General features: G+C 38.9%; 1 protein-coding gene across 1 annotated transcript in view; it reads right to left on the bottom strand.

Annotated features, from left to right (window-relative positions):
- Positions 1-25,705, bottom strand: part of DNAH8 (dynein axonemal heavy chain 8) — a 327,131-nt gene that overhangs the window by 55,617 nt on the left and 245,809 nt on the right. Inside the window, exons 84-86 of the mRNA XM_068557934.1 lie at positions 6,454-6,527; positions 3,760-3,912; positions 3,237-3,392 (exon numbers count right to left, since the gene is read on the bottom strand). Coding sequence (XP_068414035.1) covers positions 3,237-3,392; positions 3,760-3,912; positions 6,454-6,527 — 383 coding nt within the window. The remainder of the gene's footprint in view (positions 1-3,236; positions 3,393-3,759; positions 3,913-6,453; positions 6,528-25,705) is intronic.

Raw genomic sequence — 25,705 nt, 5'->3', positions numbered from 1 at the left:
TAAAATATACAAGCAGCTCAGGCAGCTCAATATCAAAAAAACAAACAACCCAATCCAAAAATGGGCAGAAGACCTAAATAGACATTTCTCCAAAGAAGATATACAGATTGCCAACAAACACATGAAAGGATGCTCAACATCACTAATCATTAGAGAAATGCAAATCAAAACTACAATGAGATATCACCTCACAACGGTCAGAATGGCCATCATCAAAAAATCTACAGACAATAAATGCTGGAGAGGGTGTGGAGAAAAGGGAACCCTCTTGCACTGTTGGTGGGAATGTAAATTGATACAGCCACTATGGAGAACAGTATGGAGGTTCCTTAAAAAACTAAAAATAGAACTACCATATGACCCAGCAATCCCACTACTGGGCATATACCCTGAGAAAACCATAATTCAAAGAGTCATGTACCACAATGTTCATTGCAGCACTATTTACAATAGCCAGGACATGGAAGTAACCTAAATGTCCAACAACAGATGAATGGATAAAGAAGATGTGGCACATATATACAATGGAATATTACTCAGCCATAAAAAGAAACAAAACTGAGTTATTTATAGTGAGGTGGATGGACCTAGAGACTGTCATACAGAGTGAAGTAAGTCAGAAAGAGAAAAACAAATACCGTACACTAACACATATATATGGAATCTAAAAAAAGAACAAAAGGAAAGTTCTGAAGAACCTAGGGGCAGGACAGGAATAAAGACGCAGACATAGAGAATGGACTTGAGGACACGGGGAGCGGGAAGGGTAAGCTGGGACGAAGTGAGAGAGTGGCATGGACATATATACACTACCAAATGTAAAATAGATAGCTAGTGGGAAGCAGCCGCATAGCACAGGGAGATTAGCTCGGTGCTTTGTGTCCACCTAGAGGGGTGGGATAGGGAGAGTGGGAGGGAGATGCAAGAGGGAGGGGATATGGCGATATATGTATAGGTATAGCTGATTCACTTTGTTATACAGAAGAAACTAACACACCATTGTAAAGCAATTATACTCCAATAAAGATGTTAAAAAAAAAATCAGGTACTTGACTATTATATCCAACACTAGAAACATATAAGCCACAATCTGTCTATTCAGAACAGTCCTTCCTGTAACAGTTGTGTGTTAAACTCTAATGTGCACATGAATCACTTGGGCATCTTATTACAATGCAGATTCTGATTCAGTAGGTCTGCGTGGGGCCTGAAATTCATCTCTTACAAGTCCCCAGGTGATGCAGATGGTGCTGACCCAGGACCACAAGCCCCTAAAGAATTCCGGATTTTTCTATCAAGCTGGCTTTATCTTAACCAAGAAAAGAATATGTTTAGGCAATATCACAGTAAACATTTCTGAAATTGATAAAAGTAGAACCAAGGGGAAAATGCTTGAATTATCTGCACTCCTTGTATAGTCATAGAACTGGACAACAGAATGTTAGAAATGGGAAAAATCTTGAAAGATCACCTCCTTCTGCCTCTAAACACACAGATGGGGAAACAGAAGCCTCAAGAGGGACGTAACTTGACCAACCTTACGTAGCTTATTGATGTCACAACAAGTCTAAAGTCCAGGCTTCCTGACTGTCCATGAAGTGCTCTTTCTAACACACTATGATTGGATTTTAAGAGATCTTCACAACCTTCTTTTTCATAGACATGCCACTGTTAGCTTCACGGCCTTAGCAGCTGAGAATTTTTTCTGTTTTAACCCAAATACAAGCCACGTTAAGTGTAAGCACACTTCGGCCCCATGACCGGCCCGTGGTCCTGTTCTTCTTTTTAGCCCTTGGATGATGGCCACTAAAAACACGGGTTGCCATGTTGACCATATGGAAAATACCCCCCAGTCATCTGTCTGTGATAAGCACAGTGGAAGAGTTGAATCATCACTACTAGGAAAAGAATCATAAAATTTATTATTTGTGAATTGGGCTTTAAATAACAGAGTTTAAAGCAATATTTGTATTAGAGTGTGATAAGGTCTAGCAAACCCAACAATTCCCAGATAAGAATATATGAAATCGGCTTCAGTGACTTTAAAGCTGTAATTTACAATCAATCCAAAGGCCACAATGGAACTTAGCAAAAATAACCACCGGCAAAGCGTTTAACCTGATTTTAAGTCTCTCAGAGTTGGGGGACAGATAAACACCAGCTGTCCCCTCTAAACAGCCCTCTCTGTTGGGCAGCATGAAACCTGGTAAAGTAGTGGGGACAAGGAACCTACGGGTAAACAAGCCCAGTATTTTCTGGGGTGGGCACCAAATTCCCCTCCACCTTTGGGCAGGGTTGGGAGAGATGAGGCCAAGCTCTGCCGGCCGCTGTGCACAGCTGAACCATGACTCCTGGTTTAAGCCAGTTGATTCATTTTGTCCTCATTCCAACCTCAGGGAAAGAAGAAATGTAAGAAAGAGTTAAAGGAGTCCCTTTATCTCTCTGTGAAATCAAGGAGTGAATCAAGTACATTAAAATTATACAGCTTTCGAATACAGAACAAAATACAAAATTCAAATATAGAACAAAGCAACAACAAAATGAAGATAATCCCATAGAGATGTTGCTGGGCAGCCATAAAATTATTAAATGACTATATAAGTACACAGTAAAAGCAAAGAGCAAACAACCTGAAGAAGGCAGGTGACCCTTGTGACTCCTCTTCCCAACACCACCACTACTGTCACCGGTGGGAGGAGGGTTGAAACATACTTGTATCCAGGGCAGGCAGCATGGGGCTTGACTCCTAGATCTACTGTTTAGGAAGGAACTTAACCTCTCTGAGTCTCAATTTCCTCACTTGTAAGATGGTGATAAATCCTACATTGAAAGGTGGCTGTTAGTATTACATGAGATGGTGTACATAACATTCCTGGCCAGCACAGGCACTTTCAAGACCAAGCTCCTATCACAGTAATCCGTTTGTTCATCCCACAAATATTTATTGAGCTCTGTCAATGTCCCAGCTGCTGCTGTCACAGGGGGAGACCCAGCAGTTACAAAAGAACAAAGTCATTGCCCTGGAGAATCTTATACTCTAGGGGCCAAGGTGGGGGGGTGGGGGTGCGTCCGGAGGACACATAAATACATAAACAAATATGCATGTCCTGTGCCAGGTGGGGAAAAGTGCCATGAAGGAAAAAGAAAGCAAGGTGAGGAGAGCAGACAGTGCAGCAGAGAGGCAAACATGACATCATTAGCATCCTCTAAATGTGCAAACTGCTCTCAGAAGTTACCTGCACAGTGGAGTGTAAAAATGCTACAGTGTAAAGCATTGGCTTCCACATGGGTAAATTACTGATATCCAGAAGGTCTTGATTAATTCCAGCAAATGTTCTTTTCAAACCTGCGCGAACACCTTGGGGTGGCTCATTAGTGAATTTGAGAGAAGTCTGTCGTAAAAAGCAAATAGTAGTTTTGTTTCTATAAATTACTGTGAAGAATAAAATAGAAATTACAACACATCAGCCAACAATATGCTTATGGTACATAAATGAGCACCGTGTAAGCTACTTACACTGATCAGAGCTAAAACCCAATAAATTAATACTGAGTCTTATAACTCTTCTGTGGGAATCTTTACCATATAATCTTGATAATTATAGTCAAGATTTTGACGATAATGGCATAAGATTTTGCAACGCAGCCTCTACTGGACCAGAAAGCCCTGTTATGTTTGCCATCTTTCCATAACCATAACTGTGCCATCTTTATTTGGATAGCTCTCAAGGAAAAGACACTTATCTCACAGTAACAAACCTGAAGCAATGTAATGGGAAACCGATTGTGGGGCTCGGTAGTTATCCACACTCGGAAAGTATCATCGCCGGCTTCAGCGGTAGTTAATGTCTCTAGCAGTTCTTCCATGAATTCTAGGCCAAGGTGACAATTCTGCAGTAATACCCAGCCACCCTGTATTCAAAAATGATTTCATATTAATTCCTTATAACTTTTTTGCTATCATTTTAATAAACCAAAACGTACAAGCAAATTTTTTAAAACTTTTGCTCAGGGCATAAGAATACTCTGTTTTGAGCACATATATTTTAATGAAATTGTTATATGTCAGTACAATCTTCTTTTTTCTGTTAGTTGTAAAGCTGGTTACTTGGAATCAAGTGGGTTCAAAATGATTGTATCCTGCCACCCCTGGTTTAGAAGGGAACAAAAGTTAAAATTTGAAGTCAGACTTGTTTAAGTACAGTGTGTGCACCATCTAATGGTGGGAATGGGTATTTTGGAATTTGTAACTTAAATTGTCCTGCCTAAGGTAAATCAGAAGGGACTCACCCCGAAACCAAGTCGTCCACTGTCACAAAGAGAGATACACATTACCTCATGAAAGTTGGAGGTGTTGATGAAAATTCATTAACAATCAAGTTAGGAAGAAAAGAGAGAATTTTATTTGAGACAACTGAGGATTATAGCCTGGGAGACAGAAGCTCTGAGAACTGTCTTGCCTGTTAGAAGTCAAAGGCAGAGCCATATACATTTTCGAGACAAGGGATCATACATCAAAATGACATGCTGACATTTCACATGGGGTTCACCAAAGATACACAGTCCAGGTACACATACAAAGCCAGCAACAAGTCACCATGACTCCCTGCAGAGTTGGAAAAGCATGCTAATCTTTTAAGAAGTTACCTGGCTAGCGTCAGAAGAAAGGGAAAAAAAATTGATCTTTGCATTTGAGCAGGCATTCCCACCTTTGAGGAGGTCTGGTTAATGCGTGATGCAGATGCACACTGTACACTAAAAGGGGAGGGAGGAGGCCCAAATGAGCAGAGAGAGAGAATTTTATGCTTAAGTTTTCTTCTCCTGACTTAAAATACAAATTTTATTTCACCAGAGGCAGTAAAATACATTTGGTGACATTTGCTACCATAATATTAATGGTATTATTCTTTGTCATCACTCCTCCCAGATATTCCTGAAACCACAAAACTTTCTAAGCACTATCTAAATACTTGTTAAAACCTTCTTTAACAATGTAAGTCACATGACCGTCACAGTTCTATAAGGACACAGTTTATTAGCCAGACAATATCTTGATATACTTATATAATGAGATCAGATAAACACAGCTACAAATTATTGAGCTTAGTGCATGTATAGTAAGGCCCGTGTATACGCCTTCTACTGCAAGAGAAAACAGAACTCAGACTGGCTTAAGCAGCAAAGGGGACTTGTTGGTCTAGACAACTGGGGTGTCTAGACCAAGATGGACTTCATGGGTGGTTTGTGTCATCGTGGATCCAGTTACTCTCTGATTCCCTGCTCTGCATTCCACAGTGTCAGCTTTGTCCTAAACCTTTCAAGTGGCAGCGTGGCTGTACCTATTCATGGGTTACTGTTGCTGTTTGTTTGTTTGTTTGATAATGCCATTATTATCAATATTTATCCTACCTTAAGACACAGAACATGGAAGTTATAAAAGCTAATATTCCAGAGAAGGTTAATGTGAATGCTGTACCGAATTTAGAAGTTTCTCACTCATGGAAACTAAAGAAATTATTTAAGTCCCAAAGTCAAACTGTCAAATCACTCAATAGAGTGAATCATTTGATCTGACTAAAAATAATTCTATAAAATTTCTTCGATATATATAAATTAAATACAATATATTATTGAGTTTAATTAAGCGGTAAAGATTAAGGCTTGGCGCGCTTGAGAATTAATGACTAGCCTGAAACTTTGATGAACCAAGCAGAGTTTTAGCCCATTAACCCTCTCCAGTCATTAACTCCCAGGGAAAAGCTGCACCAAAGTTGCTACAGACGTTATGAGGTCAAAAGCTTAAAAATAAACCGAGATCTTATTTTATTTTTATAAATGGTGCAATTTCTTATTGCTGCTGAAATTGCTATCTACCATTTCTAGAAAATTAATGACCTGTGTATTTATTAGGTGTGAGGAAAAATAGTTCTCAACATTCCATCCAGCTTGCAATTTTCAGTAAAAACCATTATCAATATTTAAACATAACACCCTCAAATATTTCTTATTTGCCTGAAACTATCCATTAATGAAAAATGAAAGTCTCACTTTAACTGAAAATTGAAATTTGACTGTCTCAATCTGTCAATTCTTAAGCACTATCTATTAATATTGAACACAACATTCCAAGACTGCTAGAGCTGCATCCTTTAGGAACCAGAAAGTGTGGCTGCCAAATTATCAAAAAATATTTTGTGAAAATAAAATGGAGCATATACTATAGAAAATGGAACAAGTATTTTGTGGGGATGTCAGGAGCAAACTAGCTGGAGGTTTAAAATTTGTATGAAATCAAAGGTTGACTCTATATACATAAATAAAAATGAAAAATAATGATTGAGCATCGCAGGCAGAACGCTTTACCTGTCACTGTGGTGGTCCTAAGTAGACCAGATGGCCAGAGGAATAATATCAAGAATGTTGCATGAAGAGTAGTTGTCCATTGCTACGTACCTGCTGCATTGACATCTGAATCAGCTTTCGAGCATGTACTTCTTGTCCTTGCCCCATTGAGATAGTTCTGCATTCTGTAACACAGAAGGATCACTATGATAAAACATAAATTTTATAACAGGATTGGGACAAAACATTAATTTCTGAATGGTCATAGCCTCCCTCCCTCCGTGGCTTCTAAGGAGACTTTGTTATTCAAACAAATCTGGCTTTCAGTTGTGTTGATGAGAGAAATGAGTGGAGCAGAAACTGGAAAGGGAAGGACAAGGAAAGAGAGACAAAAGGCACAAGGCAGGTCTTTTAGAGAGTTCTGGGGTCTTTGGAGATAACGAGGAGATAGATTGATGGGGGAGAGGCAGCTATAATGCTATCATAGGCATTAAGAGGGAAAGAGGATTTTTGAGTTTTGCTAAATTTTTAAATTAAATTTTATTGGAGTATAGTTGCTTTACAATGTTGTATTTGTTTCTGCTGTACAGCAAAGTGAATCAGTTATACATATACATATACCCACTCTTTTTTAGATTTCCTTCCCATTTAGGTCACCACAGAGCACTGAGTAGAGTTCCCTGTTCTATGTTTTGATTAGAATATTTTTTTGGTGTTTTATCAGATGCTTCAGTAAAGATTTAGTTGGCTTTTTATTCTTTTACAATGTCAAGTATGCAGTGTTTTGTCTGTCTGTCTGTTTGGGTTTTGTTTGCATATTTGTCCATTTTCCAAGATGGAACTCGTGGCAGCTCAGCCCCATGAGGGCTACATTCAGGGATAACTGTTCCTCAGGATTAAATCACCATCTTGTAACTGAGCATGAAGAAAAAGTGGAGACCGCTCCAAGATTAGAGGTGTGATTATAATTCAGCAGAATATACAGTATTTAGGCTCATTAGTGAATTTGATGTCCCAGGCAGAGAACCACACTTGTGCCTGTCACATGAATTCACTAAATTGCAGAAGTCTCTAAATCATGCTTGTGAAACTAGAATTGGAAATTAACTTTTAAGCAAGTCTTTGTGGACCCAGGTCTTCTTGAATTTTAGAGGCATGATCTCTAGATCTCTAGAGGCACAGGGAAAGGAGGTCAATGGAGACATTGTGAAGCAGTGTATGCTTTTGCCCTACTCTACTGGAGGAGCCTGAATCCTCAGCAAAAAGGGCTGCTGTAGCTGGGCGAACAATGAGGCTGATTTGGAAACTGCTGGTAGAAGGTACAGAGGATGAGAGAAATTCACAGGGTGGAGTTAGAAGTATGTCAGGAACCAGAGAAGAAGTTGCCAGGGCACACCATTTAAAATATAGCACCATGGGGTTAATGACCAGAGATTCTGTGAGGGTTCGCAGGGTGCAGCATTAGGATTATTTGTGGACTCAGGGTCACAGGGTGAAACTCTGCAGTGGGTGCCTGAGAGAGGATGGCAGAGCACTGTTTGAAAAACTGGGAACTGCAATTGTCCAAAGGTCACTGAACAAAGCTGGATTTTCCCACAAAAGCCCTCATGAATGTCTCCTGCTCAAGGGGAACCAGGCACTGCTCCCAGGGCATCTGAGAAGAATCCACACACCCTATAATAGGAGAAGGAAGGAGAGGTGGAACTTGAAAGGGAGGAGCCTCCAAACTGTACAAAGAGATAGAGCCCCTCTTGTTTCAGAAGAACCCACAAATGTTAGGTAGGTCAATGGAGGAAAGTTTGATAGGGACAAAAAGTATTAACATGTGAGCATGAGCCACAATCTATCTCCCCTGTCCTTCCAACTCTTCTGAAATACACCTTTTAAAAGGAAGAACTGGTTTTTGTTGAGGTGGCCTGAGTTTCTTATCTTGACCTGGGTAAGTGGTCAAGAGGAGACTTAGAGGCATTCCTTCAAAACAAACCCAGAATCTGACCACTTCTGGACATCTACACTTTTATTCCCCGGTCCATCACCTCTTGCCTGTATTCTTGCAGTAGCCTACTAACTGGTTACCTCTCTCCCACTCTTTTTCTCTACTAGTTAGTCTTCCCATGGCAGACAGAGGAATTCTGTCGAATCCTAAATCAGATTACGTCCATCCTCTGCTCAGAAACATCCGATGGCTTCTCATTTCATCCTGCACAAAATCCAGAATCCAGTTCAAATTCTTACCTCTAAGACCCTACACAATTGGCTCCCATTGCTGCCGCACTCTACACACACACACACACACACACACACACTTTTCAGGATCTCACCACCACTCATTCACACTTCTCCAGCCACACTGGCTTCCTCCCTCCTCCCCAGGCACACTCCAGCCTCACCTCTATTCCCTCTGCCTGCAATGTGTCTCCTCAAACACTCCACTGACTTAATTCCTTACATCTCAGGTCTTCCTCACCTTCTCAACAAGGTCTTCCTCACCTTCTCAACAAGGCCTTCCCTGACCATCTGATCTAGTACAGCATACCTATCCCCGTCACTCTGCCCCTTAACCTACTTTTTCTTAGCATATTATATACTTTTTGGCATATTATTTACTCACTTGTTAATTAATTACTGTCTGTTTTCCCCTGACACTAGAACATCAGCTCCACAAGGGACTTATACCACAGTGGCTTATCCAGCACCTAGACAGTGCATAGCACTCAGTAGATACTCAATAGATATTTTCTCAAACTTTAAAAACAGATATAATTCACATATCATAAAACTTACCCCTTTAAAGTCTACAATTCAATGTTTTTTTAGTATATTCATAGAGTTGTGGAACCATTACTACTGTCCAATTTCAGATCATTTTCATCAACCCAAAAAGAAACTCCACATCCATTAGCAGTCCCCATCACCCTCTCCCACTCTAGCAACCACTAATCTACTTTCTATCTCTATTCTAGACATTTCATATAAATGGAATTATGCAATATGTGACCTTTTGTGTCTGTCTTCTTTTACTTAGCATAATATTTTCAAGGTTCATCCATATTGTAGCATGCATCACAACTTCATTCCTTTTTATGGCTGAGTAGTAGTCCATTGTACAGATGTACTCTATTTTGTTTATCCATTCATCAGCTGATGGACATTTGGGTTGTTTCCAATTTTTGGCTAGTATGAATAATGCTGCTATGAACATTCATGTATAAGCCTTTGTGTGGACATGTTGTCAATTCTCTTAGGTATAGACTTAGGAGTAGAATTGTTGGGTCACTGCAATTCTATGCTTAACTTTTTGAGGAACTGCCAGGCTGTTTTCCAAAGCAGCTGCACCACTTTACAGTTCCATCAGCAATGTATAAAAGTTCTAATTTTTCCACATCCTTGTCAACACTTGCTATTGTCCATCTTTTTGATTATAGCCATCTTGAAATGAAGTGGTATCACACTGTAGTTTTGATATCCATTTCCCTAATGATTAATGGTGTTGAGTAACTTTTCATGTGCTTATTGGCCATATGTATATCTTCTTTGGAGAAATGTCTATTCAAATCCATGGCTCGTTTTTTAACTGGGTTATTTGACTCTTTATTTTTGCATTGTAAGAAGTTCTTTTTACATTCTGTATACCAGATCCTTATCAGATATATTACTTGCAAATATTTTCTCTCATATTGTATTAATAGGTTGTCTTTTTCACTTTCTTGATGGTATTCGTTGAAGGACAAAAGTTTTCAATTTTGTTTAAGTCCAATTTATCTATTTTCTCTTTTGTTTCCCATGTTTTAAGTGTCATATCTAGAAAATTACTGCCTAATCCAGTCACAAAGATTTATTCCTACATTTTCTTCTAAGAGTTTGATAGTTTTAGCTCTTACATTAATGTCTCTGATAATTTTGAGTTAATTTTTGTACATGGTGTGAAATAAAGGTTAAACTTTATTCTTTTGAAAGTATTGATAGATATTAGTTTTTCCAGCATGGTTTGTTGAAGAGGCTGTCCTTTCTCCATTGAATGGTCTGGCACCCTTGTTGAGAAACAACTGACCATAAATGAGGGTTATTTCTGGACCCCCAATTCTATTCCATTGATATATATGTCTATCCTTATGCCAGTACCATTCTGTCTGATTACTGTAGCTTCGTAGTAGGTTTTAAAAATCAGGAAGTGTGAGTCCTACACCTTTGTTCTTCTTTTACAAGGTTGTTTTGGCTATTCTGGGTTCCATGTATTTCCATATGAATTTTAGGATCAGCTTGTCAATTTCCACCAAAAAAAGGCAGCTGGGATTTTGATGGGAGTTGCTTTAAAGCTGTTAGATCAATTTGGAGAGTGCTGTCATCTTATCAATTTAAAGTCTTCCAGGAATTCCCTGGCAGTCCAGTGGTTAGGACTCAACACTTTCACTGCCGTGTCCCAGGTTCAATCCCTGGTCAGGGAAGTAAAATCCCACAAGTTGGGCAGCAGGGCCAAAATAATAATAATAATAATAACAATAAAAAAATTAAGTCTATCTATCCATGAACATGGGATGTCTTTCTATTTTTATCATCATCATCATTATTATCATTATTATATCTTCTTTAATTTTTCAGCTATGTTTTGTAGTTTTCAACACACAAGCTTTGCACTTCTTTGTTAAATTTATTCCTATGTATCTTTTATGATATTGTAAATGAAATTGCATTTATAATTACATAAAGTTTTGGTTTGTTTATAAATTTTTGGTTTGTTCTTCTTAGTGTGTAGAAAAACAATGGATTTTCGAATAGGATCTTGTGTTCTGCAATCTTGTTGAACTTGTTTATTAGCCCTAGTAGTCTTTTGGTGGACTACTTAGGATTTTCTATATACAAAATCATGTCATCTTCAAATTGAGATGGTTTTACTTCTTCTTTTCCAGTATGAATGCCATTTATTTCTTCTTCTGGTCTGACTAAAACCTCCAATACAGTGCTGAGTAGAAGTACAAGTAGACATTCTTCTCTTGCTCCTGATGTTTGGGGAAAAATATTCAGTCTTTCAACATTAAGTAGGATGTTAGCTGTGGGGTTTTGTAGGTGCCCTCATCAGGTTGAAGAAGTTCCCTTTTATTCCTAGTTTGTTGAGCACTTTCATCATGAAAGAGTGTTGGATTTTTTCAATGCTTTTTCTGCAACTATTAAGATAACCATGTGGTTTTTGTTCTGTATTCTATTAACATGGTGTATTACATTGATTAATTTCCATATGTTTAACCAACCTTGCATTCTTGGGATAAATCCCCTTGGTCATGGTGTATAATCCTTTTTATATGGTGCTGGATTTGGTTTGATAGATTTTGTTGAGAATTTTTGGTTCTATATTCAAAAAGGATATTGGTTTCCTTCTAATGTCTTTGTCTAGAATTGGTATCAGAGTAATACGGTCTCATAGAATGAGTCGGGAAGTATTCTCTTTTATTTTTTGGAAAGATTTGTGAAGAATTGGTGTTATTCATTAAACATTCAGTAGAATTCACCCATGAAGGCATCTAGTCCTGGTATTTCTTTTGTTGGGAAGATTTTGATTACTAAATCAATCTTTTTACTTTTTTTTTTTTGAATTTTTGATTTTTATTTCATTTTTTTTATACAGCAGGTTCTTATTAGTTATCCATTTTGTACATATTAGTGTATATATGTCAATCACAATCTCCCAATTCATCACACCACCACCACCACCACCCCTGCACCACTTTCCTCCCTTGGTGTCCATACGTTTGTTCTCTACATCTGTCTCTCTATTTCTGCCCTGCAAACCAGTTCATCTGTACCATTTTTCTAGGTTCCACATATATGCGTTAATATACGATATTTGTTTTTCTCTTTCTGACTTACTTCACTCTGTATGACAGTCTCTAGATCCATCTATGTCTCTACAAATAACCCAATTTCTTTCCTTTTTATGGCTGAGTAATATTCCATTGTATATATGTACCACATCTTCTTTATCCATTCGTCTGTCGATGGGCATTTAGGTTGCTTCCATGACCTATTCTATTGTAAATAGTGCTGCAATGAACATTGGGTGCATATGTCTTTTTGAATTATGGTTTTCTCTGGGTATATGCCCAGTAGTGGGATTGCCGGGTCATATGGTAGTTCTATTTTTAGTTTTTTAAGGAACCTCCATACTGTTCTCCATAGTGGCTGTATCAATTTACATTCCCACCAACAGTGCAAGAGGGTTCCCTTTTCTCCACACCCTCTCCAGCATTTGTTGTTTGTAGATTTTCTGATGATGCCCATTCTAACTGGTGTAAGGTGATACCTCATTGTAGTTTTGATTTGCATTTCTCTTATAATTAGTGATGCTGAGCAGCTTTTCATGTGCCTCTTGGCCATCTGTATGTCTTCTTTGGAGAAATGTCCATTTAGGTCTTCTGCCCATTTTTTGATTGGGTTGTTTGTTTTTTTAATATTGAGCTGCATGAGCTGTTTATATATTTTGGAGATTAATCCTTTGTCCGTTGATTCATTTGCAAATATTTTCTCTGATTCTGAGGGTTGTCTTTTCGTCTTGTTTGTAGTTTCCTTTGTTTTGTAAAAGCTTTTAAGTTTCATTAGGTCCCATTTGTTTGTTTTTGTTTTTATTTCTATTACTCTAGGAGGTGGATCAAAAAAGATCTTGCTGTGATTTATGTCAGAGAGTGTGCTTTCTATGTTTTCCTCTAAGAGTTTTATAGTGCCCAGTCTTACATTTAGGTCTCGAATCCATTTTGAGTTTACTTTTGTGTATGGTGTTAGGGAGTGTTCTAATTTAATTCTTTTACATGTAGCTGTCCAGTTTTCCCAGCACCACTTATTGAAGAGTCTGTCTTTTCTCCATTGTCTATCCTTGCCTCCTTTGTCATAGATTAGTCGACCATAGGTGCATGGGTTTATCTCTGGGCTTTCTATCCTTTTCCATTGATCTATATTTCTGTTTTTGTGCCAGTACCATATTGTCTTGATTACTGTAGCTTTGTAGCATAGTCTGAAGTCAGGGAGTCTGATTCCTCCAGCTCCGTTTGTTTCCCTCAAGACTGTGTTGGCTATTCAGGGTCTTTGTGTCTCCATACAAATTTTAAGATGTTTTGTTCTAGTTCTGTAAAAAATGCCATTGGTAATTTGATAGGGATTGCATTGAATCTGTAGATTGCTTTGGGTAGTATAGTCATTTTCACAATGTTGATTCTTCCAATCCAAGAACATGGTATATCTCTCCATCTCTTTGTATCGTCTTTAATTTCTTTCATCAGTGTCTTATAGTTTTCTGCATACAGGTCTTTTGTCTCCTAGGTAGGTTTATTCCTAGGTATTTTATTCTTTTTCTTGCAGTGGTAAATAGGACTCTTTCCTTAATTTCTCTTTCAGATTTTTCATCATTAGTGTATAGGAATGCAAGAGATATCTGTGCATTAATTTTGTATACTGCAACTTTACCAAATTCATTGATTAGCTCTAGTAGTTTTCTGGTGGCATCTTTAGGATTCTCTATGCATAGTATCATGTCATCTGCAAACAGTGACAGTAAGAAGAGGTAAATTTCTTTTCCAATATGTATTCCTTTTATTTCTTTTCTTTCTCTGATTGCCATGGCTAGGACTTCCAAAACAATGTTGTATAATAGTGACAACAGTGGACATCCTTGTCTTGTTCCTGATCTTAGAGGAAATGCTTTCAGCTTTTCACCATTGAGAATGATGTCTGCTGTGGGTTTGTCATATATGGCCTTTATTATGCTGAGGTAGCTTCCCTCTATGCCCACTTTCTGGAGAGCTTTTATCATAAATGGGTGTTGAATTTTGTTGAAATCTTTTTCTGCATCTACTGAGATGATCATATGGTTTTTATTCTTCAGTTTGTTAATATGGTGTGTCACATGGATTGATTTGCATATATTGAAGAATCCTTGCATCCCTGGGATAAATCCCACTTGATCATGGTGTATGATCCTTTTAATGTGTTGTTGGATTCTGCTTGCTAGTATTTTGTTGAGGATTTTTGCATCTATATTCATCAGTGATATTGGTCTGTAATTTTCTTTTTTTGTAGTATCTTTGTCTGGTTTTGGTATCAGGGTGATGGTGGCCTCGTAGAATGAGTTTGGGAATGTTCCTTCCTCTGCAATTTTTTGGAAGAGTTTGAGAAGGATGGGTGTTAGCTCTTCTCTAAATGTTTGATAGAATTCACCTGTGAAGCCATCTGGTCCTGGTTTTTTGTTTGTTGGAAGATTTTTAATCACAGTTTCAATTTTATTACTTGTGATTGGTCTGTTCATATTTTCTATTTCTTCCTGGTTCAGTCTTGAAAGGTTGTACCTTTCTAAGAATTTGTCCATTTCTTCCAGGTTGTCCATTTTATTGGCATAGATTTGCTTGTAGTAGTCTGTTAGGATGCTTTGTATTTCTGCAGTGTCTGTTGTAACTTCTCCTTTTTCATTTCTAATTTTATTGATTTGAGTCCTCTCCCTCTTTTTCTTGATGAGTCTGGCTAATGGTTTATCAATTTTGTTTATCTTTTCAAAGAACAACCTTTTAGTTTTATTATCTTTGCTCTTGTTTTCTTTGTTTCTATTTCATTTATTTCTGCTCTGATCTTTACGATTTCTTTCCTTCTACTAACTTTGGGTGTTGTTTTTCTTTCTCTGCTTCCTTTAGGTGTAAGGTTAGATTGTTTATTTGACATTTTTCTTGTTTCTTGAAGTAGGCTTGTATTGCTATAAACTTCCCTCTTAGAACTGCTTTTCCTGCATCCCATAGGTTTTGGATCGTTGTGTTTTCATTGTCAATTGTGTCTAGGTAATTTTTTATTTCCTCTTTGATTTCTTCAGTGATCTCTTGGTTACTTAGTAACATATTGTGTAGCCTCCTTGTGTTTGTGTTTTTTATGGTTTTTTCCCTATAATTGATTTCTAATCTCATAACGTTGTGGTCAGAAAAGATGCTTGATGTGATTTCAATTTTCTTAAATTTACTGAGGCTTGATTTGTGACCCAAGAAGTGATCTATCCTGGAGAATGTTCCGTGTGCACATGAGATGAAAGTGTAATCTGCTGTTTTTGGATGGAATGTCCTATAAATATCAATTAAATCTATCTGGTCTATTTTATCATTTAAAGCTTCTGTTTCCTTATTTATTTTCATTTTGGATGATCTGTCCATTGGTGTAAGTGAGGTGTTAAAGTCCCCCACTATTATTGTGTTACTGTTGATTTCCTCTTTTATATCTGTTAGCAGTGGCCTTATGTATTGAGGTGCTCCTATGCTGGGTGCATATATATTTATAATTTTTATATCTTCTTCTTGGATTGATCCCTTGATCATTATGTAGTGTCCCTCCTTGTCTCTTGCAACATTCTTTGTTTTAAAGTCTATTTTATCTGATATAAGTGTTGCTACTCCAGCTTTCTTTTGATTTCCATTTGCATGGAATATATTTTTCCATCACCTCACTTCCAGTCTATATGTGTCCCTAGGTCTGAAGTGGGTCTCTTGTAGACAGCATATATATGGGTCTTGTTTTTGTATCCATTCAGCGAGCCTGTGTCTTTTGGTTGGAGCATTTAATCCATTCACGTTTAAGGTAATTATCAATATGTATGTTCCTATTACCATTTTCTTAATTGTTATGGGTTTGTTTTTGTAGGTCCTTTTCTTCTCTTGTTTTTCCCACTTAGAGAAGTTCCTTTAGCATTTGTTGTAGACCTGGTTTGGTGGTGCTGAATTCTCTTAGCTTTTGCTTGTCTGTAAAGGTTTTGATTTCTCTGTCAAATGTGAATGAGATCCTTGCCGCGTAGAGTGATCTGGGTTGTAGGTTCTTCCCTTTCATCACTTTAAATATATCATGCCACTCCCTTCTGGCTTGTAGATTTTCTGCTGAGAGATCAGCTGTTAACCTTATGGGAGTTCCCTTTTATGTTATTTGCTGTTTTTCCCTTGTTGCTTTCAATAATTTTTCTTTGTCTTTAATTTTGGTCAATTTGATTACTATGTGTCTCGGCGTGTTTCTTCTTGGGACTCTCTGCACTTCCTGGACTTGGGTGGCTATTTCCTTTTCCATGTTAGGGAAGGTTTTGACTATAATCTCTTCAAATATTACTCGGGTCCTTTCTCTCACTCTTCTCCTTCTGGGACCCCTATAATATGAATGTTGTTGCGTTTAATGTTGTCCCAGAGGTCTCCTAGGCTGTCTTCATTTCTTTTCATTCTTTTTTCTTTCTTTTTACTTCTTATAGATGTATTCGGGTTTTCTATTTCTTCTTGAGTCAGTTTCAGTAGTTGTCTCTAATAATTTGTCCATTTCATCTAGGTTATCTAATTTGTTGCATAAGTGTTCATAATATTACGTTATGATCTTTTTTATTTTTGTCAGGTCAATAGAGATGTCCCTTGATAAAAGAAAATTTCACATATTGAGATATGGCAATGTCATTCTGGCTTATACATGAGTTTACTTGAATTTTATGCTAACTAAAACAGCCTGTTTTTGGCCTATCAAACATACATTGTACACCTGCTCTAATTATCAGAGAGAAGGACACATTGACCAGAATTAAAGAATGTCCATGTTAAAAATAAAGATTTTATAAATGCCCCCCTTCCTGGGATGCCAATGTTTGTACTCCTTTGATGATAAGACTCCCTTCCCAGGTGCCAAGGCCATACTGACTCACTATGTACTTGCTGATCTGTTTTTCTTGAAACCTTGAAGGAATGTATCTCTGACTTGTTTGGTGTTCTTCGTTCTGACAAGACACAAAACTGTGCTGAAAACCATGCTTCACCAGAGCGGGTCCTCTGAGTTATCTGAGAGGCTATTCTGGCTTTAGTCCTCAGTTTGACTCAAATAAAACTCTTTTCTATTCTTATTATAGATTGTTTATTGATTATTTTCATTGATACCCCTCTTTCATTCCTGATTTTAGTTATCTTAGTCTTCTCTCCTTTATTCTCGGTCAGTCAAAACAAAAGTTTGCCAATTTTGTTGATCTTTTCAAAGAAGATACTTTTGGTTGGATGACTCTCTATTGTCTTTTAATTCCCTCTTGCATTTTTTTTCCACTCAAATATTTATTATTTCCTTCCTTTTGATTGCTTTGGGTTTGCTCTTCTTTTCCTAGTTGCTTAAGGTGGAAGGTTAAGCTATTAATCTGCAATCTTTCTTCATTTTTAACATAGGTTGATAAATATTTGATAAATTTCTGAATAGTCTGGAAACACTAGATTGACTGACATTGGAAAAGTGAGGAAGCTTTGCACTTGAGGAAGGAAAGAATCCCAAAGGACAGAGGCCAGTGAGATAAGAGGCAGTGCAGGCTGAATTTCCAAAGGGGGTGGGAAAAGCTGCCAGAACATCATGATGGGGACTACCAAGAGAAGGAAGGATGCAGAGGGTGTTGTAGGAATTATTTTGCAGGTAATGCAGCATGATTATTCTTTGGTGGTATGGGATTTTGGGGGTTTTTGTGTGTGTGTGTGTGTGGTTTTGGGTTTTTTGTTTGTTTGTTTGGCTTGGTTATATTTCAGAGACTTTAGTAAGATTTCAACTGCTTTTCTATATCTTCTCAAAATTAGGCTTGAGTGTCTTTCACTTTTCCTCTTTCTTTTTAAAACTTTAAAAAATCCAATTAAATAATATAGGCTTATAGTGAAAGCTTTGTAAAATATAGGAGACTATAAAGAAGAAACCAAAAATCACCAATTTCCTTCCATAGAGACCTTCATTCTAATCTTTTTAGTATGCACAGTCCACAACCACTTACCCTCATTTCACAATTCAAAACAATCTGAAAACTGACAGTTTTGCCACAAAATCACTTTGGTGGCAAAAGCTGACCTGAATGGATATGAGCCTATTTATAGTCTTTATTTATCACTATCTTTATGAATATTAATACTTTCATCTGCAATGTATTATATAATATATGAAATACTACCTTTCTAAAAGGTGGAAAATTCTGATTTCTGCAATGTATCTGACCCGAAGGGATTTGAATAAGAGATTGTAGACCTATCTATATTAAAAATTATATATATGTATTATAATACATATATATGTCATTTTATATCTCTACTTTTTAACAGTACATTGTATTTTATTATCATTAAATATTATTGGGAAACAGTTTTTAATGGCGGCACAATGTTCCATCATGTTGATGCATTCTTGTCAATTCAGCCACTATCCTTTTGTGTATTTAAGACACTTCCAATTTTTCAATACTATAAATAGCACTAGATTAAACATCTTTGTATATGAATCTTGATGTGTATCTTTCAGTTTGTTTTTATGATAAATTAGTACATGTAGACTAGTTGGGACAAAGCATACAAACATTTTAAAGATTTATGATATATATTTAAAAAGGACTGCCAGTGTCTCCAGCTGAAATAAGAATGCTGTGATTCCCAACCCACACTTCTTTTTTTTGAAACCAAACAGATAACAAAAGCCTTTCTGTGTCCCCCATTTCTTGTCTGTAGGAAAAATGCTTCAGTCTTCTAGACCTTCCCTGAGTTCCAAAGGGCAGATTCCAACAGTTAATTAAGGAAGTGAGGGAATGCAGAAACAAAAGAAAAGCAGTCAGGAAACAGTAGTGCAGAGGGGGCAGAGTCAACATGGCGTACTAGGAGGATGCGGAATTCGCGTCTCCTCACAACTAGGGCACCTACCAGGCACCGGTGGGGGACCACGGACACCTAAGGAGATGGGAGGAACCCCCAGTGACTGGTAGGATGCAGGGCTTGGGGGGAGTGAAGGGGGAGGAGAAGTGGAGGTGGGGCAGGACTGGCACCCCTGAGGGGCGGCTGGGGAAGGGGAAGGGATCCCACGCCCGAAGGGGGAAATTGGGGAACCACTGGGAGGGCAAAGGATCAAAAGGGAGCATGGCCAGGTTTCCCCTGCCCGCTTGGGCCCCCAGGAACCTGCTGAGATCCTGGGCCTGATCCTCTGCCCACTGAGGCCCCCTCTAGCCATGTGGATCCTGAGGGAGTGGGAGGGAGGAAAGGGGGAGCAAAAGTAAAGGCCGGACCTACAGAAGCAGCACCCCTGAGGGGTGGCTGGGGGAGGGGAGGAGTTCCTACACCCAGAGGGACCAACCCACGGTTAGGGGTCCAGCGGCGACAAGGGAGACCCTAGGGGGGACAGTGGGGAAGGGTGCAAAGGAACAGAAGGGAACGCAGCCAGTGCTTTCCCTGTCCACTTAGGCACCAGGGAGCCTGTTGGGCTCCTGGGCCTAATCCTCTGCCCTTGGAGTCTCCCTCCTGCCATGCAGAACCCAAGCCCCGCCCCTATACCCCCAACCAGGGCCCTACCTCTACACTCGGAGACTCCCTCCAACATGCTGGGCCTAAACGCCACCCACACACTCTCACTCAGGGCCCTACCTCCAAACTCCAGAACTCCATACTCCAGAGGCCCTCCTTTCCACGTGCTGCCTCTCCCTTTCCCCGCAGGTCCTAAGCAGAGGCCCCACCCCACTCTTGAATATCGCCCACCTAGGCCCCACCCCAAGACCTTTTCTGGCTACATGGATCCTGAGCCTAGGCCATGCCACACGCACAAACGTTACCCCCTCCACCCGCCTAGGTCCAACCCCACCCGAAACCCCACCCCTGCCTAAGTTCCACCCCCACCTAAACTCTGCCCCTATAGCCAAGGCTTTTATATTTTTATTTATTTATTTTTTTTTCTTTTTTCCCCTTTTAGATTGGGGTTCTGTTTTACCTTGTTGATTCATTGTTGTTGATTCCTTTATATTTTTATTTTTCCTAATAAATCTTTTATTTTTCAATTTTATTTTATTCTTTATACTTTGTTATTGTTCTCTCCTTTTGGCTTGTTCTGCCCACCCACCCCATTTTTTTTCTTTTTTCTGTTGTAGTTTTATTTTACCTTGTTGCAGTTGTTTCAATTATAGTTTTATTTTTCCTAATATATTTTTTATCTTTCTAATTTTATTTTGTTTCTTATTCTTTGATATTGTACTGCTCCTTTTTCTCTTTCTTTTCTTTTTTTTTAACTGCACCACAAAGCTTGTGGGATTTTGGTTCCCAGGCCAGATGTCAGGACTGAGCTCCTGTGGTGGGACCTCCAAGTCCAAACCGCTGGACTAACAGAGAACCTCAGACCCCAGGGAATACCAATCAGAGTGAGGCCTCCCTGAGGTCCTCATCTCAGCACCAAGACCAAGCTCTATCCAACTGCCTGCAAACTCCAGTGCTGGACGTCTTAGGCCAAACAACCAGTAAGACAGGAATACAGCACTACCCATCAAAAAAAAAAAAAAAATGAAACGACAAAAAAATATGTTACAGATGAAGAAGCAAGGTAAAAACCTACAAGACCAAATAAATGAAGATGAAATAGACAACCTACCTGAAAACAATTCAGAGTAATAACAGTAAACACGATCCAAAATCTTGGAAACAGAATGGAGAAAATACAAGAAACATTTAACAAGGATCTAGAAGAACTAAAGAGCAAACAAACAGTGATGAACAACACAATTACTGAAATTAAAAATACTCTAGAAGGAATCAATAGCAGAATAACTGAGGCAGAAGAACGGATAAATGAGCTGGAAGAAAAAATGGTGGAAATAACTGCCAGGGAGCAAAATAAAGAAAAAAGAATGAAAAGAGGACAGTCTCAGAGACCTCTGGGACAACATTAAACACACCAACATTCGAATTACAGGGGTCCCAGAAGAAGAAGAGAAAAAGAAAGGGACTGAGAAAATATTTGAAGAGATTATAGTCAAAAACTTCCCTAACATGGGAAAGCAAATAGTTAATCAAGTCCAGGAAGCACAGAGAGTACCATAAAGGATAAACCCAAAGAGAAAAACGCCAAGACACATATTAACCAAACTATCAAAAATTAAATACAGGGGACCTTCAAGATGGTGGGGGAGTAAGACGTGGAGACCACCTTTCTCTCCACAAATACATGAAAAATACATCTATTTGTGGAATAACTCCTACAGAACACATACCGAACGCTGGCAGAAGACCTCAGACTTCCCAAAAGGCAAGAAACTCCCCACATACCTGGGTTGGGCAAAAGAAAAAAGAAAAAACAGAGACAAAAGAATAGGGATGGGACCTGTACCTCTGGGAGGGAGATGTGAAGGAGGAAATGTTTCCACATACTAGGAAGACCCTTCACTGGCGGAGACAGGGGATGGGCGGGGGGAAGCTTCGGAGCCACAGAGGAGAGTGCAGCAACAAGGGTGCAGAGGGCAAAGCGGAGAGATTCCTGCACAGAGGATCAGTACCAACCAGCACTCACCAGCCTGAGAGGCTTGTCTGCTCACCCACCTGGGCAGGTGTGGGCTGGGAGCTGAGGCTCGGGCTTCCAAGTTCAGAACCGGGGAGAGGACTGGGGTTGGATACATGAACACAGCCTGAAGGGGGATAGTGCACCACAGTTAGCCAGAGGGAGTCCGGGGAAAAGTCTGGAACTGCCTAACAGGCAAGAGAACATTGTTTCAGGGTGCACGAGGAGAGGGGACTCAGAGCACTGCCTAAACGAGCTCCAGAGACAGGAGCGAGCCGCGGCTATCAGTGTGGACACCAGAGATGGGCATGAAACGCTAAGGCTGCTGCTGCAGCCATCAAGAAGCCTGTGTGCAAGCACACATCAGTATCGACACCTCCCCTCCCAGGAGCCTGTGCAGCCCGCCACTGCCAGGGTCCCGTGATCCATGGACAACTTCCCTGGGAGAACGCACGGAGCACCTCAGGCTGTTGCAATGTTATGCCGGCCTCTGCCACCACAGGTTCACCCCACATTTTCTACCTCTCCCTCACCCCAGCCCGAGTGAGCCAGAGCTCCCTAATCTGCTGTTACTTTAACCCCGTCCTTTCTGGGCAGGGAACACATGCCCTCAGGTGACCTACACGCAGAGGCAGGGCCAAATCCAAAGCTGAACCCCACGAGCTGTGAGAAGAAAGAAGAGAAAGGGAAATTTCTCCCAGCAGCCTCAGGAGTAGCAAATGAAATCTCCACAATCAACGTGATGTACCCTGAATCTGTGGAATACCTAAATAGAAAACAAATCATCCCAAAATTGAGGTGGTGGACTTTGGGAGCAACTGTAAACTTGGGGTTTGCTTTCTGCATCTAACTTGTTTCTGGTTTTATATTTATCTTAGCTTAGTATTTAGAGCTTATTACCCTTGGTAGATTTGTTTATTGATTGGGTTGCTCTCTTCTTTTTTTGTTATATAGGTATATGTATATATTTTTCCTTTTCCTCTTTTTGTGAATGTGTATGTGTATGCTTTTTTGTGTGATTTTGTCTGTATAGCTTTGCTTTTACCATTTGTCCTAGGGTTCTGTCTGTCCTTTTTCTTTTTTTAGGATAGTTTTTAGCGCTTGTTATTATTGGAGGATTTCTTTTGTGGTTTGGTTGCTCTCTTCTTTCTTTTTTTAAAATTACTTTTAATTCTTTTATTATTAATAATATTTTTTAATTTTAATAATTTTATTTTTTTCTTTCTTTCTTCTTTTCCCTTTCTTCCTTTCCTTCTTTTCTTTCTTTTCTTTCTTCCTTCCTTTCTTTCTTTCTCTCCCGTTCCTTCTGAGCCATGTGGCTGACAGGGTCTTCATGCTCTGGCTGGGTGTCATATCTGAACCTCTGAGGTGGGAGACCCGAGTTCAGGACATTAGTCCACCAGAGACCTCCTGGCCCCACATAATATCAAACGACAAAAGCTCTCCCAGAGATCTCCATCTCAACGCTAAGACCCAGCTCCATTCAATGATTAGCAAGCTACAGTGCTGAACACCCCATGCCAAACAACTAGCAAGACAGGAACACAAGCCCACCCATGAGCAGAGAGGCTGCCTAAAATCATAATAAGTTCACAGACACCCCAAAACACACCACCAGACGTGGTCCTGCCCACCAGAAAGACAAGATCCAGCCTCATCCACCAGAACAAAGGCACCAGTCCCCTCCACCAGGAAACCTACACAACCCACTGAACCAACCTTACGCACTGGCACAGACACCAAAAACAATGGGAACAACAAACCTGAAGCTTGGGAAAAGGAGACCCCAAACAAAGTAAGTTAAGCAAAATGAGAAGAAAGAGAAATACACAGCAGATGAAGGAGCAAGGTAAAAACCCACCAGACCAAACAAATGAAGAGGAAATAGACAGTCTACCTGAAAAAGAATTCAAAGTAATGATAGTAAAGATGATCTAAAATCTTGGAAATAGAATGGAGAAAATAAAAAAAACTTTCAACACGGACCTAGAAGAACTAAAGAGCAAACAAACAATGATGAACAACACAATAAATGAAATTTACAACTGTCTAGAAGGAATCAATAGCAGAATAACTGAGGCAGAAGAACGAATAAGTGACCTGGAAGATAAAATAGTGGAAATAACTACCACAGAGCAGAATAAAGAAAAAAGAATGAAAAGAATTGAGGACAGTCTCAGAGACCTCTGGGACAACATGAAACGCACCAACATTTGAATTATAGGGGTCCAAGAAGAAGAAGAGAAAAAGAAAGGGAATGAGAAAATACTTGAAGAGATTCTGGCCAAAAACTTCCCTAATATGGGACAGGAAATAGTCAATCAAGTCCAGGAAGCACAGAGAGTCCCATACAGGATAAATTCAAGGGGAAACATGCTGAGACACATTAATCAAACTATCAAAAATTAAATACAAAGAAAAAATATTAAAAGCAACAAGGGAAAAGCAACAAATAACATACAATAGAATCCCCATAATGTTAACAGCTGATCTTTCAGCAGAAACTCTGCAAGCCAGAAGGGAGTGGCAGGACAGATTTAAAGTGATGAAAGGGAAAAACCTACAACCAAGATTACTCTACCCAGCAAGGATCTCATTCAGATTCGATGGAGAAATCAAAACCTTTACAGATAAGCAAAAGCTAAGAGAATTCAGCACCACCGAACCAGCTCTACAACAAATGCTAAAGGAACTTCTCTAGGCAGGAAACACAAGAGAAGGAAAAGACCTACAATAAAAAACCCAAAACAATTAAGAAAATGGTAATAGGAACATACATATCGATAATAACATTAAATTTAAATGGATTAAATGCTCCAACCAAAAGACACAGACTGGCTGAATGGATACAAAAACAAGACCCATATATATGCTGTCTACAAGAGACCCACTTCAGACCTAGGGAAACATACAGACTGAAAGTAAGGGGATGGAAAAAGGTATTCCATGCAAATGGGAATCCAAAGAAAGCTGGAGTAGCAATTATTATATCAGACAAAATAGACTTTAAAATAAAGACTATTACAAGAGACAAAGAAGGACACTACATAATGATCAAGGGTTCAATCCAGGAAGAAGATATAACAATTGTAAATATTTATGCACCCAACATAGGAGCACCTCAATACATAAGGCAAATGCTAAGATCCATAAAAGGGGAAATCGACAGTAACACAATCATAGTAGACAACTTTAACACCCCACTTTCACCAATGGAGAGATCATACAAAATGAAAATAAATAAGTAAACACAAGCTTTAAGTGACATATTAAACAACATGGACTTGATTGATATTTATACGACATTCCATCCAAAAACAACCGAATACACTTTCTTCTCAAGTGCTCATGGAACATTCTCCACGATAGATCATATCTTGTATCACAAATGAAGCCTTGGTAAACTTAAGAAAATTGAAATCGTATCGAGTATCTTTTCTGACCACAACACTATGAGACTAGATATCAAATACAGGAAAAAAACTGTAAAAAATACAAACACATGGAGGCTAAACAATACACTATGAAATAACCAAGAGAACACTGAAGAAATCAAAGAGGAAATCAAAATTACCTAGAAACAAATGACAATGAAAACACGATGACCCAAAACCTATGGGATGCTGCAAAAGCAGTTCTAAGAGGGAAGTTTATAGCAATACAAGCCTACCTCAAGAAACAAGAAAAATCTCAAATAAACAACCTAACCTACACCTAAAGCAATTAGAGAAAGAAAAACAAAAAAAACCCCAAAGCTAGAAGAAGGAAAGAAATCATAAAGATCAGATCAGAAATAAATGAAAAAGAGATGAAGGAAACGATAGCAAAGATCAATAAAACTAAAAGCTGGTTCCTTGAGAAGATAAACAAAATTGATAAACCATTAGCCAGACTCATCAAGAAACAAAGGGAGAAGACTCAAATCAATAGAATTAGAAATGAAAATGGAGAAGTAACAACTGACACTGCAGAAATTAAAAGGATCATGAGAGATTACTTCAGGCAACTATATGCCAATAAAATGGACAACCTGGAAGAAATGGACAAATTCTTAGAAAAGCACAAACTTCTGAGA

Source organism: Eschrichtius robustus, chromosome 12 (assembly GCF_028021215.1).
Source record: "Eschrichtius robustus isolate mEscRob2 chromosome 12, mEscRob2.pri, whole genome shotgun sequence".
NCBI lineage: Eukaryota > Metazoa > Chordata > Mammalia > Artiodactyla > Eschrichtiidae > Eschrichtius > Eschrichtius robustus.
This window is presented reverse-complemented; position numbering and strand designations above follow the sequence as displayed.